The 12338-nt window shown below is 38.3% G+C and overlaps 1 protein-coding gene across 5 annotated transcripts in view; it reads right to left on the bottom strand.

Annotated features, from left to right (window-relative positions):
- MAP2K4 (mitogen-activated protein kinase kinase 4) overlaps nucleotides 1-12338 on the bottom strand; it is a 122140-nt gene that overhangs the window by 26515 nt on the left and 83287 nt on the right. For all 5 annotated transcript variants that reach the window (XM_017348962.4, XM_002718920.6, XM_089317693.1 and 2 more), the window contains 3 exons: nucleotides 10227-10346; nucleotides 6669-6720; nucleotides 3391-3518 (listed from right to left, as the gene is read on the bottom strand). In XM_017348962.4, the coding sequence (XP_017204451.1) occupies nucleotides 3391-3518; nucleotides 6669-6720; nucleotides 10227-10346 (300 nt within the window). The remainder of the gene's footprint in view (nucleotides 1-3390; nucleotides 3519-6668; nucleotides 6721-10226; nucleotides 10347-12338) is intronic.

The following is a 12338-nucleotide window of genomic DNA, read 5'->3' as shown; positions in this document are numbered from 1 at the left end:
CTGGGTATATTCAATGTAAGAATTATGCCAGGGCTTAAGAACAAGCAAGATAAATAAATTGATATATTGTTAAAAAGTATTGCTATGAATGAGTTCTTGCTGGTATTTCCATGTCCTAGGACCGTCTTATAAACTAACATGGCTAATATAAGACATGTAAAAGGAAATGTGGCTAAAGATGAGGAAACTCGAGTGCCGTTTTAGAAGTCCCCTACAGTGGAAGTGGCAGAAGAGTGTGAAAGAGTATTAGGCAAGGAAATCTTTCGAAAATGAAAAGACTTTTTGTCACTTATTTGAGAGAGAAGAAAACTATGAAAAAATAAGTTTCTATTTTGCAACCATCTCTACCTCTAAAAAAAAAAACAAAAAACAAAAAAAACACAAGGTATGTCCCTAAACACTGCAAATAATAAACCATACATGCTTTATAATGTGATGCAATATACAGTATCCATCACCTATGAAGTATTCGTGCCAAAAAAATACATAGTCTGAATCTACTCATGAGTCAAGATCAGACCAATCCATAACGACATTCTAAAAATACTACCAAAAAAGTAAACATCATAGCAGACACGTGCTTAAGTTTTTAAAATGAAATTCATGATACCAATTTTTAAAATGGTAAAAACACACACACACACACACACACACACTCATACCCCTACATGGGAAAGAGTAAAATATTAACAATTAGCTTATGAAAAACCTTATATGTAAATTCTGTGTTGTATATAGTTTTTATGTTAAAATAATCTGAATAATTCCAATTTTAGACTAAAGACAGGGTCCAGGGTTGTGGTGTAATGTGGGTGAAGCCACCGCCTGCAGTGCCAGCATCCCATATGGTGCTGGTTCAAATCTGGGTTGCTCCACTTCTGCTCCAGCTCTCTGCTATGGCCTGGGAAAGCAACAGAAGATGGCCCAACTCCTTGGGTGCCTGCATCCACAGGGTTGAGCCAGAAGTAGTTCCGGGCTCCTGGCTTCAGAATGGCCCCACTACAGCTGTTGTAGCCATTTGGGGAGTAAACCAGCGGAGAGAAGACTCTCTCTCCTCTTTCTCTGCCTCTCTGTAACTCTGCCTTTCAAATAAATAATGTTTAAAAAAAAAAAAGACTAAAGACAAAAATCTTCAAAGACATATTACTGATGTGTTTTGTCAAGATACAACAAAGAAGAGCAAACACATTAAGGCTTTTAAAATTAATGCTAATTGCACTCTTGCTCATCTATATAGATTTTCAGATTAGGAATACTCAACGGTCAAAGCCTACACAAATATCACCAAATCCATAAAACTTGGCAATCTGAAAAATACTTCCATTTTCAAACATTTGGAAAAAGAGATATTCAATCTGTAGTGTCTTTTAATACATTTTTCAATGGAGATATAAATGACAGGAAGAAAAATTACTGATATAAAATTTACTTTCAAATGACATGAAATAAATTTAATGACATAAATTTAAATGACATAAAGTAAGACAATCAACTTTTTAAAATGAAGTCTGAAATTCAGGGTAGCACTAAGCCTTCCCATTCATAAACAAGATGAAAAAAATGTAACATCTCACTTGTGATTCTTCTTACTTTTCTATTGCTTAAAGCACTGGGTTTTGAAATATAAATCAAAGAGAAAACTTGTTACAAGCAAAAGGAGAGAAAAATTTTATTCCATTCTAAGCTAATCTTTAGTTTACAAGAGTCTGAAAACTGAAAACAGAGGTTGCTGGCAGAATAGCCTAAAAAAAGTTGTAAAATCTTGTATATCATCATTCAGAATAAAGTGCTGGTCCCCAAGATACCATGGCCACATCAAAGGAAGATACCCACATAGGAGAAATGTTTAAAATATAAACACTATGGTGCACTGGGTTATGCCACAGCCTGGGACACCTGGAGCCCACATCAGAACATCAGGTTCAAAGCTTAGTTACTTTCCAATATCAATCCAGCTTCCTGCTAGTGCACCTGGGACACAAGAGATGACGGCCCAAGGACTTGAGTTCCTGCCACCCCCATGGGAGCCCAGTATGCAATTCTGGGCTCAGGACTTTGGCCTGGACCAGAACTAACTGCTGTGGGAATTTGGGGGAGTGAATCAATGAAAGGAAGATCTCTTAGGGCTGGCCCTGTGGCAGAGCAGGTAAAGCCACCATCTGTGATGCCAGCATCCCATTTGGGCACCGGTTTGAGTCTCAGCTGCTCCATTTCCAGTCCAGCTCCCTGCTAATGCGCCTGGGAAAGCAACAGAGGATGGCTCAAGTGTTTGGGCCCCTGCCACCCATGTGGAAGACTTGGAAGAAGCTTGGGGCTGGCGCTGTGATGTAGTAGGTAAAGCCGACACCTGCAGTGCTGGCATCCCACATGGGTGCTGGTTCAAGTCCCACCTGCTCCACTTCCAATCCCGCTCTCTGCTATGGCCTGGGAAAGCAGCAGAAGATGGCCCAAGTCTTTAGGCCCATGTACCTGCATGGGAGACTGGGAAGAAGCTCCTGGATCCTGGCTTCGGATTGGCACAGCTCCATCATCGTGGCTATCTGGAGAGTGAACCAGCAAATGGAAGACCTCTCTCTCTCTGCCTCTTTCTAGCTCTGCCTTTCAAATAAATAAAACCAGCAGATGGAAGATCTGTCTCTCCCTCTCTCTGTAACTCTGCATTGCAAATAAATAAATCTTAAAAGAAAAACTCTCTTTCATGTAGATAAGAATAAACATTTTTAAAAATAAAATAGAATACAGACACTAAATTCCAAAATTCAGATTCTATGTATGTAAATACTCAGGCAGAAGACAAGTTTAGTATTTGTGGAAGGAGGGTGTACACCTGTCTTCCCAAGCGAACAAGGCTTCTGATGGTGAAATACTTAAGGGTCCTACCCTTGCCATTGTCAGTGTGCTTAGTCCACTTCTGAGGAAAGGATGAACAATATTCAAAAAACATCAGACTCTCTGGGACATTCTACATTCTGTTAGAAACAAGTCTTCCCACTCTTTTCTCACTAGAAATTTCATCCCTTAGGAGTCCAGAACACATCCTCGACATGTACTGATTACTGCAGTCAAGATAGCATATATGGTACTAGAAACACAAAGACGTCTTCTGAGTTTATCATCTGGTTGATAGCTAATTTGAATATAGTAAGGGAAAAGAATCAATGAACATCACAAACACCACGTAAGAGAAACTGAGTGATACCATGAATAGAGTTCACTGGAATAACAGCTACGTTTCACAGAAAAGCTAGAACCAGAGCTTGGGCTTTAGATGAAAGGAAAACATTCCAGCCTGCATGATCAGCAGTAGGTTGATTCCTCAGATGTACAGCACCAAAGGAAACCAGCTCTCCTGTAATGACTATCAAAAGAAGGCTTGGACTTCACACTTACTGCCATGTAAGGCCTACACCCAGCGTCTCTTGTCTTGGCAATGGAGTCCACAAGCTGTCCACTGATGCCAAAGTCACAGAGTTTAATATTTCCACTTCTGTCCAGAAGAATATTGGAAGGTTTGATATCTGCAAGAGGTAGATGTCATTCAGTGTACTAATAATCAATCAAATGAGCAAGATTCTAAAGTACTTTAAGCAAAAATATTAAAAAACCTAGACCATATAGCGGTCAAGTCTTTTAAATTCAGAAATATAAGGAGAAGCAAATTATCTCCATTTATCACATGCCATCATTATTCATGTTGTAAGTAGATCTTTAATGACTAGTATTGTGCATAGCAAAAGTCATTTCACTAGCAACATCTTTAAAATCTACAAAATATGAATGGAGGTTGATTTTTTATCTTACCATCTTCAAATTTGTAAAGCATAAATAAATAAAACTATGGTTTTTCTCTAATGGAAGTTAGAAAAAGAATTTCTGCATGCCAGTGCTTAAAAACCAAATATCAAAAATATTTCACAATAAAATCAGGCAATCTAAAATATTTTCTTTGTTTTATAAAGAGGCTTATATTCATTTACTTGGTTCAAAAATCATTATATAACAATCAAGATATAGGCTGAGTATCACTGATCTGAAACGTGTGGCACAAAAAGTGTTTTTTTTTTTTTCAGTTTGGAATACTGGCTTACTTCACCAGTTAAAGAAACTTTTAGTTTCAAAATTTAGAGCATTTCAGATTTCTAGATCAGGCATGCTCAATCTATAGGAATGGATTTATCCTGTCACAGTACACACTAAGTTAATTTATAAGAAACGTCAAAAGCTATACAACTAACATGGATTTACAAATTATAAATCCACAATTCCATTAAAGTGGAGGAGCCTTATCTAACTTAGGAAAGTATCTCATACAGTACATCTAAAAGACCATGAGCTTTGGGATCAGAGATGTTAAGGTTCAATATCTGAGTGTGAAATTTACAATGTGATCTGAGCAAGCTCCTGAACTCCTCTTAGCAACCATGATTTCATCATTTACAAAATGGAAATAATTCCTAGTTCATACGGGTGTAGAAACTGAAACACTTAGTGCAGTATCTAAACATTATTCATAACAATCAGTGCAGCTACTTAATTATTTCTCACAAGGAAATTCTTTTATATTTTGTATTGTGTCATCCTTTTTCTTCCAACCAATCTTTTCTTGGACTTGTCCTTGAGAAACAGATTCCCAGAGTATGTGTGCTCTCTATGAAACTGGAAAAAGTCAAATGCCTTCCTCACTGACAACTCATTATACTATGTGCCAGCTGATTGGTCAATTTTCTCCCCTTCTTCAAAAATCCTCTATTCCTATTTTCAATCCTTCTACCCATTTCATTGTCATTGTCATTGTCATTGTCAAGGCTCAGTGAACATAAACTAAGGATACAGAGTATAACTCACAAGGTGACTCACAAAAACAAAGTCCAGAAAAGAACTGTTACCATCACTGACACAACAGCCCGCCTACCAAACCTAACCATCAATCCTTTCCAGTGGAACCTGAAGCTGGCTGAAGTATCTGTGTCCTCTGCATGGCTCTATCACACATCCAAGACCTGGCTTCTCCATGTGTTAAGACTTGTCAGGATAGTCTCGTGTTCCCTGAGAGTAACTACAAGGGCATGAGGCAATTCTGGTGAATGAGACAAGAAAAAAACATTAGATCTAAGTAGGAAAAATTCCCATGCTCCTAAGACAGCCCACACAGAAAGACATCCTCTTTGTCAGGAGGTTGTCACATGTCATGGCTAGATATGACAAAGGGAACGGCTGCCGTCCTGACTACCCTCAGGATGGAGTCAACACATGAAGGAGGGCATTAGATCTCTAATCATAGTGCCCTTCCAGCAACCCTATCTTTAGACTTATGAAAGACAAATAAACTTCCTTAAGTTTAAGCCAGTTAGGATTTTCTGCTATTTGGGATCAACAGTATTCTCACTACAGCAAAAAAGCTAACCGACCCTAATTGATTAAAAAAAAAAAAAAAAATCTAGGAACTCATCATTTTATTTATCAAGAGGAAAACCAAAGCTACATTTGGAGACGAGTTATTTCATTCAGCTACTCTCTAGGCAATGTCTCAGTGCTTTGCTAAGATCATTCAATTTTGTCAAATGTGCTACAGGTGGTTCTCTCATAATTACAGAACAACTCTTTAGCTGTTTAGGAGGGAATAAATCAAAACAAGAACAAGATGAACTACAACATGAACAAATAATTTTATTTGGGTGCCTGATGCTACATGATTTTAGATCAAAAGACAAAATAAGAGGGCTGTTTACTATTATTTATTACAAGCTCTGAAACAGGCAAAATTAAACAAAATATTCTGATGTTCAGGGTTAACAAATTTCTGTGGTCCAGCATCAACCTCAAAGTAAAAGCACATAAATAAATGCCCAATTACTAGTTTCTCAAACCACCATAAATGTTATTTCCTAGAACTAAAAATGTCCCATTTCTCTGAATTTGCTCTTGCATTCATCCTTTAACTGTCTTGCTGACTCACATCCTGCCAGGTATTAGCTTAGGTTTGTCCATTACAAACTGACTGAGGGCAGTGACTCTGTGTGCTGCTTCTACGTCTTGCATAGTAATAAACAGAGAAAGAATTTAATCTATTTGCCAAATTAAATTCAGGATTCCCATGGGGTTACTGCTTTTTTAAGTTTCGTCTTCCACTACATCACTACGTCTTCTACTATGTTTAAATTTGAATCTGGGTCTAATAAGGCCAAGATTGCTGTTATCATAAATAACAGAGAAATTTCACTTTACAATACTAATAAACAGACCTTTCTTAATCTACAGAAAGACTCTCTAAAGTGAAGAAGAAACGCTTGATACAGAGAGTAGCATCCCTTTGAAATGCTCAGGGTCCTACCCCTCAGATTGTTGTTGGATGTTCACAGGACCACCAGAGGACCTCACTTCTATGCAAAGAAACATTAATTATCAGCCAGGTGAATCATTATTTTCAACTACAAGCAAAAACAACCTGCAGCAAAATCTACTTCAAATTCTAAGGCCAGCATACTTATAGACTGAAATGATACAGCTCAAATAAAAGAACTAATAATAAAGCTTTAGAATATGTATTTTTTTGCTAAACACAAACATGTCAAGAAAGCTTATACAGTAGCACTATAATTTTCAGTATTACTTTTTACCAAGTAAGGGAAAAAAGTGACTTTCTATTCTACAAAAAACAGTCTACCCACCTCTGTGAATGATTTTCAAGTTTTCTTTTAAGTGGTTTAGTGCTTTCACAGTCTAGAGAGAGAAAAAAAAGGGGAGGCGGGATAAACAACTTGTTTCTTGTTCATCAAACAGCACAATAGTTTATCACAGGCATATTTCATGCAGCAGTCCTTCATAATACTTCAATATCGAGTTCATCACTTTTATGTTAAAAGAAGATGCTGATTGATAACCTTAGACCTGCAAACTTAGTTGTTTCTACATTCTTTTCAAGAATACAGATAGTACAAGAAAGATCAATGGGCTGGTCTCACTGTCAATAGTAATTAATAAGTTTTCCCAAATTCTCAGTTCCTCACAATCTTCACCCTTCTTGGGTGAAACATGCAAAGTAAGTGTATTTCTTCTCAACTACTGTGGCAATTTATCCAGAATTTTCTCTGTTTGATCATAGCCCACTATCAGAAAATCATAGGTTTCTTAAGAAGGGAGGGAAAAGAGACTTGAATCAAAATTTCCATAACCTCAGATGAAAAGAGAACAGGACAACAATGTGTTACAGAAAAGTCAAGTTCTCCTGTCATCATGCTGCCAGGCAGCAGGAATGTGGAGCACATAAACTTGTCATGTTTCAACAACTGTGCTTCTGGGTTTACTGGCTTATTAATTAGCAGAAGACTTAACCTAAGCAATTTTAAGTGTTATGCTTAATATTATCAGGTGATAACCAAGTCTAGAAACACAAGCAAAATATATAAGAAATAATTTTTAGTGTATATATTACATATACTGCAATATAATAATTTTATCTATGTTTTTGCAATTTCATGATCATCCTGCTATGCAGTGGTTAAGATGAGGGGTCAAGAATTAGACCACCTAGGCTTAAAATAGTTACCACTTCTAATTGTATAAACTGTAAAGCAAATTAATTACATCACCTGTCTGCCTCATATTTATCATCTGTAATAGCTGGCTTATACTACTGACCATAGAGGATTGCTATGAAGATTAAATGCTCTAACACCTTAATAAATATTCAACAAATATTTTGAACCATTATTGCATTGTAATTATAATGAATAGTAAAAAGTTCCAGGTTAATATTGGTTTGGTATACTGGAGAAAGATGGCTAACCTGATCAATGTAAAATTTCATTTACCATCTGAATAATAAAATGGTTTCTAGTCTAACTCCTTTATACGAAATTCCAAGAGGGGCTGGCTCTGCAGCGAAACCGGTAAAGCTGCTGCCTGCAGTGCCAGCATCCCATATGGGCGCAGGTTCGAGTCCCAGCTGCTCCACTTCTGATCCAGCTCTCTGCTATGGCCTGAGATAGAAGCAGAATGGCCCAAGTCCTTAGGCCCCTGCACCCACTTGGGAAACCTGAAGAAGCTCCTGGCATCAGATCAGTACAGCTCCGGCCGTTGCAGCCATTTGGGGAGTGAATCAGTGGATGGAAGACCTCTCTCTCTCTGCCTCTCCTATGTGTGTAACTCTGACTTTCAAATAAATAAACCTTTAAAAAAAAAAGATTTCTTTTTTTTTTTTTTGACAGGCAGAGATAGACAGTGAGAGAGACAGACAGAGAGAAAGGTCTCCCTTCCATTGGTTCACCCCCAAAATCGCTGCTACGGCTGGCGCGCCGATCCGAAGCCAGGAGCCAGATGCTTCCTCCTGGTCTCCCATACAGGTGCAGGGCCCACGTACTTGGGCCATCCTCCACTGCATTCCCGGACCACAGCAGAGAGATGGACTAGAAGAGGAGCAACCGGGACAGAACCTGGCACCCCGACTGGGACTAGAACCCAGGGTGCCGGCGCCACAGGCGGAGGATTAGCCTTGTGAACCACGGTGCCAGCCTAAAAAAAAGATTTCTAAAAAAAAAAATGAAATCTGTTTAATGAAACATTTAAACTTAATCACTGATTTGGAAAAGTAACTTTAATTTTTTTTTTATTCGGAATGCCCACACAAATGGTCTTTTCACTATGCCATGGTACCTTGTCAGACATGTTATCTACCTTTCCATTCATTCCAGCACAGAGATGTGGGGTGCCAAGAGTTACTTGCAGAGTAAGTCTTATGCACTATTATTTTTAATTGATTTCTTTTAAAGGGAGAGACTGAAAGAGAGAGACAGTAGAGAACAGAGGGAGCTCCCAGTCAATGGTTCACTCCCAAAATGGCTCAATAGCCAGGACTGACTGAGGCCAAGGCAGAAGCCAACCTGTCTCCCACATGGGTGGCAGGAAGCCAGCTATCTGAGCCGTCATCTGCCACTCCCCTGGGTCTGCATTCACAGGAAGCTGGAATCAGGTGGACAGCCAGGACCTGAACAAAGGCTCTATGATAAGGCTGCACCAAAGACCCATCCTATCTCAAAATATGAAGAGACCTAAGTATAAAGACTACAGTTTAAACCAATTTAAAAATCCAATCACATACACATGTCTTACAATTAAAATACAATTCAGAAATTGTCTATGTATTTACCAGTGCTACATTTTTACATATCAAACGTGGGTTTGTCATTAGCTCAGATTCTCAGGGATTTCTAAGAATCTTACTAATTTTGCACTACTAAAAGTAAATTACTGGGGGTTAATGTTGTGGCACTGCAGGTTATACAGTAGCTTGCGAAGCCAGCAGCCCGTATCAGAATGCCAGTATGAGTTCCAGCTACTCTGCTTCCAATCCAGCTCCCTGCTAATGCATCTGGGAAGGCAACAGATGATGGTCCAAGCACTTGGGCCCCTGCCACCCTTATAGGAGACCAGGATGGAGTTCCTGCTTCTTAGCTTCACCTGGCCCTGCACTAGCTGTTGAGGACATTTGGGGGGTGATTCAGCAATTGGAAGGTCTGTCTGTCCCTCTCTCTCTGATGCTCTGCTTTTCAATTAATTAATTAATTAATCTTTAAAATAAAAAATCACTTTCTCCTTTTGGGAAAAAAACTGTAATATTTGTCAACTAAAATATTCAAAGAAAGAAAATGATCATAAATTCATTTTCAAAACTACAAATACACATGCAACCAAGTGCCTCTTTCCTGTCTGGATGATACTCTGGTAAGAGTAACTTGGCCAAATCAGTAGCAGAACTGGTCTTTGTAACTGCTAGTGAACATGTTAAATAGTCTGGATGAATAAGCCAAATCTTGGGCCATAGGGAAGAGTCTGCCTCAGACTTCCAAGGAGACTGCTACAACTGGGATTAATTATGAATACATGTGGTAATACAATCTACCTAAAAACAGTGAATGCAACAAGGAGAAATGAAGAGAATATTATTCTTTCTAGTCTTATTTACAGCACAGTCTGTTAAGGTTCACTGAGATCTGAATGAAAAGAACACTGTCAGTATTTATCCAGACCTTATTTTGAAAAGTATTCTTATGACCTGTTGTGTTAATTACCCCTCAGAAGTAATTTTGTCTCTTGTCCCGCAAATGATTTTCCATGAAAGTCAGTAGAATTCTGTGAAGGACATTCAGATAATAAGGTGCATTCAAAACCCCAGCAGCATCTTTATATAATTATATTTACAACGAACAATTTGAAAACAAGGTACTTACTGCTAAAGTGATTTTGCCTAAAATTTCTTCTGGAATAACATCATCTAATACACTATATACATATTTGTAAAACTTATCAAACGAGGTAGACATGAGTTCCATGCAGATCCAACAGTCACCCTACAAAATAAAAATAGCTGTGATTTTTATATATCTTAATATAATATTGGGAGTAAAACCTTGCCTTTGTTGAAACACAATTAAAGAAGAAGTAATCTTATTCATTTTTATTTTTAATCTTGAAGTAGTAATAATTTTTAGTTCCTTATTAAAGTCGTAAGCTGAATATTCTACTCAGGTTTAGTAGTTAAAGCCATGTAGTTAAAGCCAATTTTCTCCATTCTTAATTGTATTGATACAGATAGTCTTACACTGAAAAATTCTAAGTTTATAAAAACTTCATATTTTGCTATAATTGAAAATAAAATTAGGAAGTACGTTGAAAATCATTTCTTTTCACTAACACAGAAAATGCATGACAATAACCTTGAATGACTATACAAACTTCTTAAAAGAACACACAGGAAAGAAATGCCCAAAGCAAACCCAAAGCCTCAAGGCTCTGCTCAAATGCCACCTCTCCATGAGGCCTACTCTACCTGACATAAAGTGTAAGTCACCCTCCCCGCACTCCCGTCCTCTGCTCAAGCTGTGCGGCCCTACCTTCTTCTAGCCCTGAATCTAATGTACTCACTTATTATGTTTCTCATAAATCTTCCCTACTGCAATGCAACTTCTACCATGTCAAGGGCCCAGTGACTATTTCTTACGTAAATGGATGCTGGCCATAAATAAATGGTATCATTCAAACACTGTTGCAGCAGTATAGACAGTTATAAACCAGTTTGAAAGCCATTTGACAATAAAACAAAAGAAAATATTCAGAGTAGTCTCCCCTTATCTGCAGTTTCACTTTGAGGTTTCAGTTATCTACAGTCAACCTAGAACAAAAATATTAAGTAGAAAATTCCAGATATAAACAATTAGTATGTTTTAAATTGAATGCTGTTCTGATGCATGCCACATCATGAAATCTCCTGCCACCTTATGCACCCCACCGTGAAAGGGATCACCCTGTTTGTCCTGCATAGCCATAGTTATGCTAGCTGCTGTTAGCCACTTAGTAGCTGTCTCAGTTATCAGATCAACTGCAGTGGGACTGCAGCACTTGTGTTCCAACAACTTGATAACGGCCTCAAGAGTACTATGATTATCATGTTTTATGACTATTGTTAATGTCTTACTGTGTCTATAAATTAAACGATCATAAATACGTATGTACAGGGGAAAAATACAAAATATTTCTGACATGGTGAACTTTCACTTACATTTTCTTTAAGTCTATCTTCTTTCTCCACGTCTTATTCTTTAGAGTGCTCTTGGACAATAGCTCTCACAGAAGACTGAATTACACCCCTACCCAAAACATGCTTGTATTTTTTAATAAGAAACCATCTCAATAAAACATAATACATTTAGGCCAGTGCCGCGGCTTACTAGGCTAATCCTCCACCTGCGGCGCCACCACCCCGGGTTCTAGTCCCAGTCGGGGTGCCGGATTCTGTCCCAGTTGCCCCTCTTCCAGGCCAGCTCTCTACTATGGCCCGGGAGTGCAGTGGAGGATGGCCCAGGTCCTTGGGCCCTGCACTCGCATGGGAGACCAGGAGAAGTACCTGGCTCCTGGCTTCAGATCAGCACGACACGCCGGCCACAGCATGCCAGCTGTGGTGGCCATTGGAGGGTGAACCAACAGCAAAGGAAGACCTTTCTTTCTGTCTCTCTCTCTCTCTCACTGTCCACTCTGCATGTCAAAATAAATAAATAAATAATAATAATAATACATTTAAATAACCTACTTAGAAAAACAGTTGGAAGGAACTTAACCTCAACAATTTACTAGAATGGAAAGATTACTGACATCAAGAATGTGAAAGACCTGACCTATCATCTAAGTTCTCCTACTTATAAACTTGGGCTCCTTTGCTTTCTCATCTATGAAATGAGACTGCTCTGCCTCCTCCATGGCCTGAGACAAACGTTAAATGAGTTAATGAATGTCAAGCATAAAATAATATGCCTGGCAGGTGTCAACAACTACAGTTACAAAACTGA

This window comes from Oryctolagus cuniculus, chromosome 17 (genome assembly GCF_051225735.1).
Source record: "Oryctolagus cuniculus isolate XC-2025 breed Fujian yellow rabbit chromosome 17, ASM5122573v1, whole genome shotgun sequence".
Classification (NCBI taxonomy): Eukaryota; Metazoa; Chordata; class Mammalia; order Lagomorpha; family Leporidae; genus Oryctolagus; species Oryctolagus cuniculus.
Note: the sequence above shows the minus strand (reverse complement) of the source record. Positions and strands in the feature narration are given on the sequence as shown.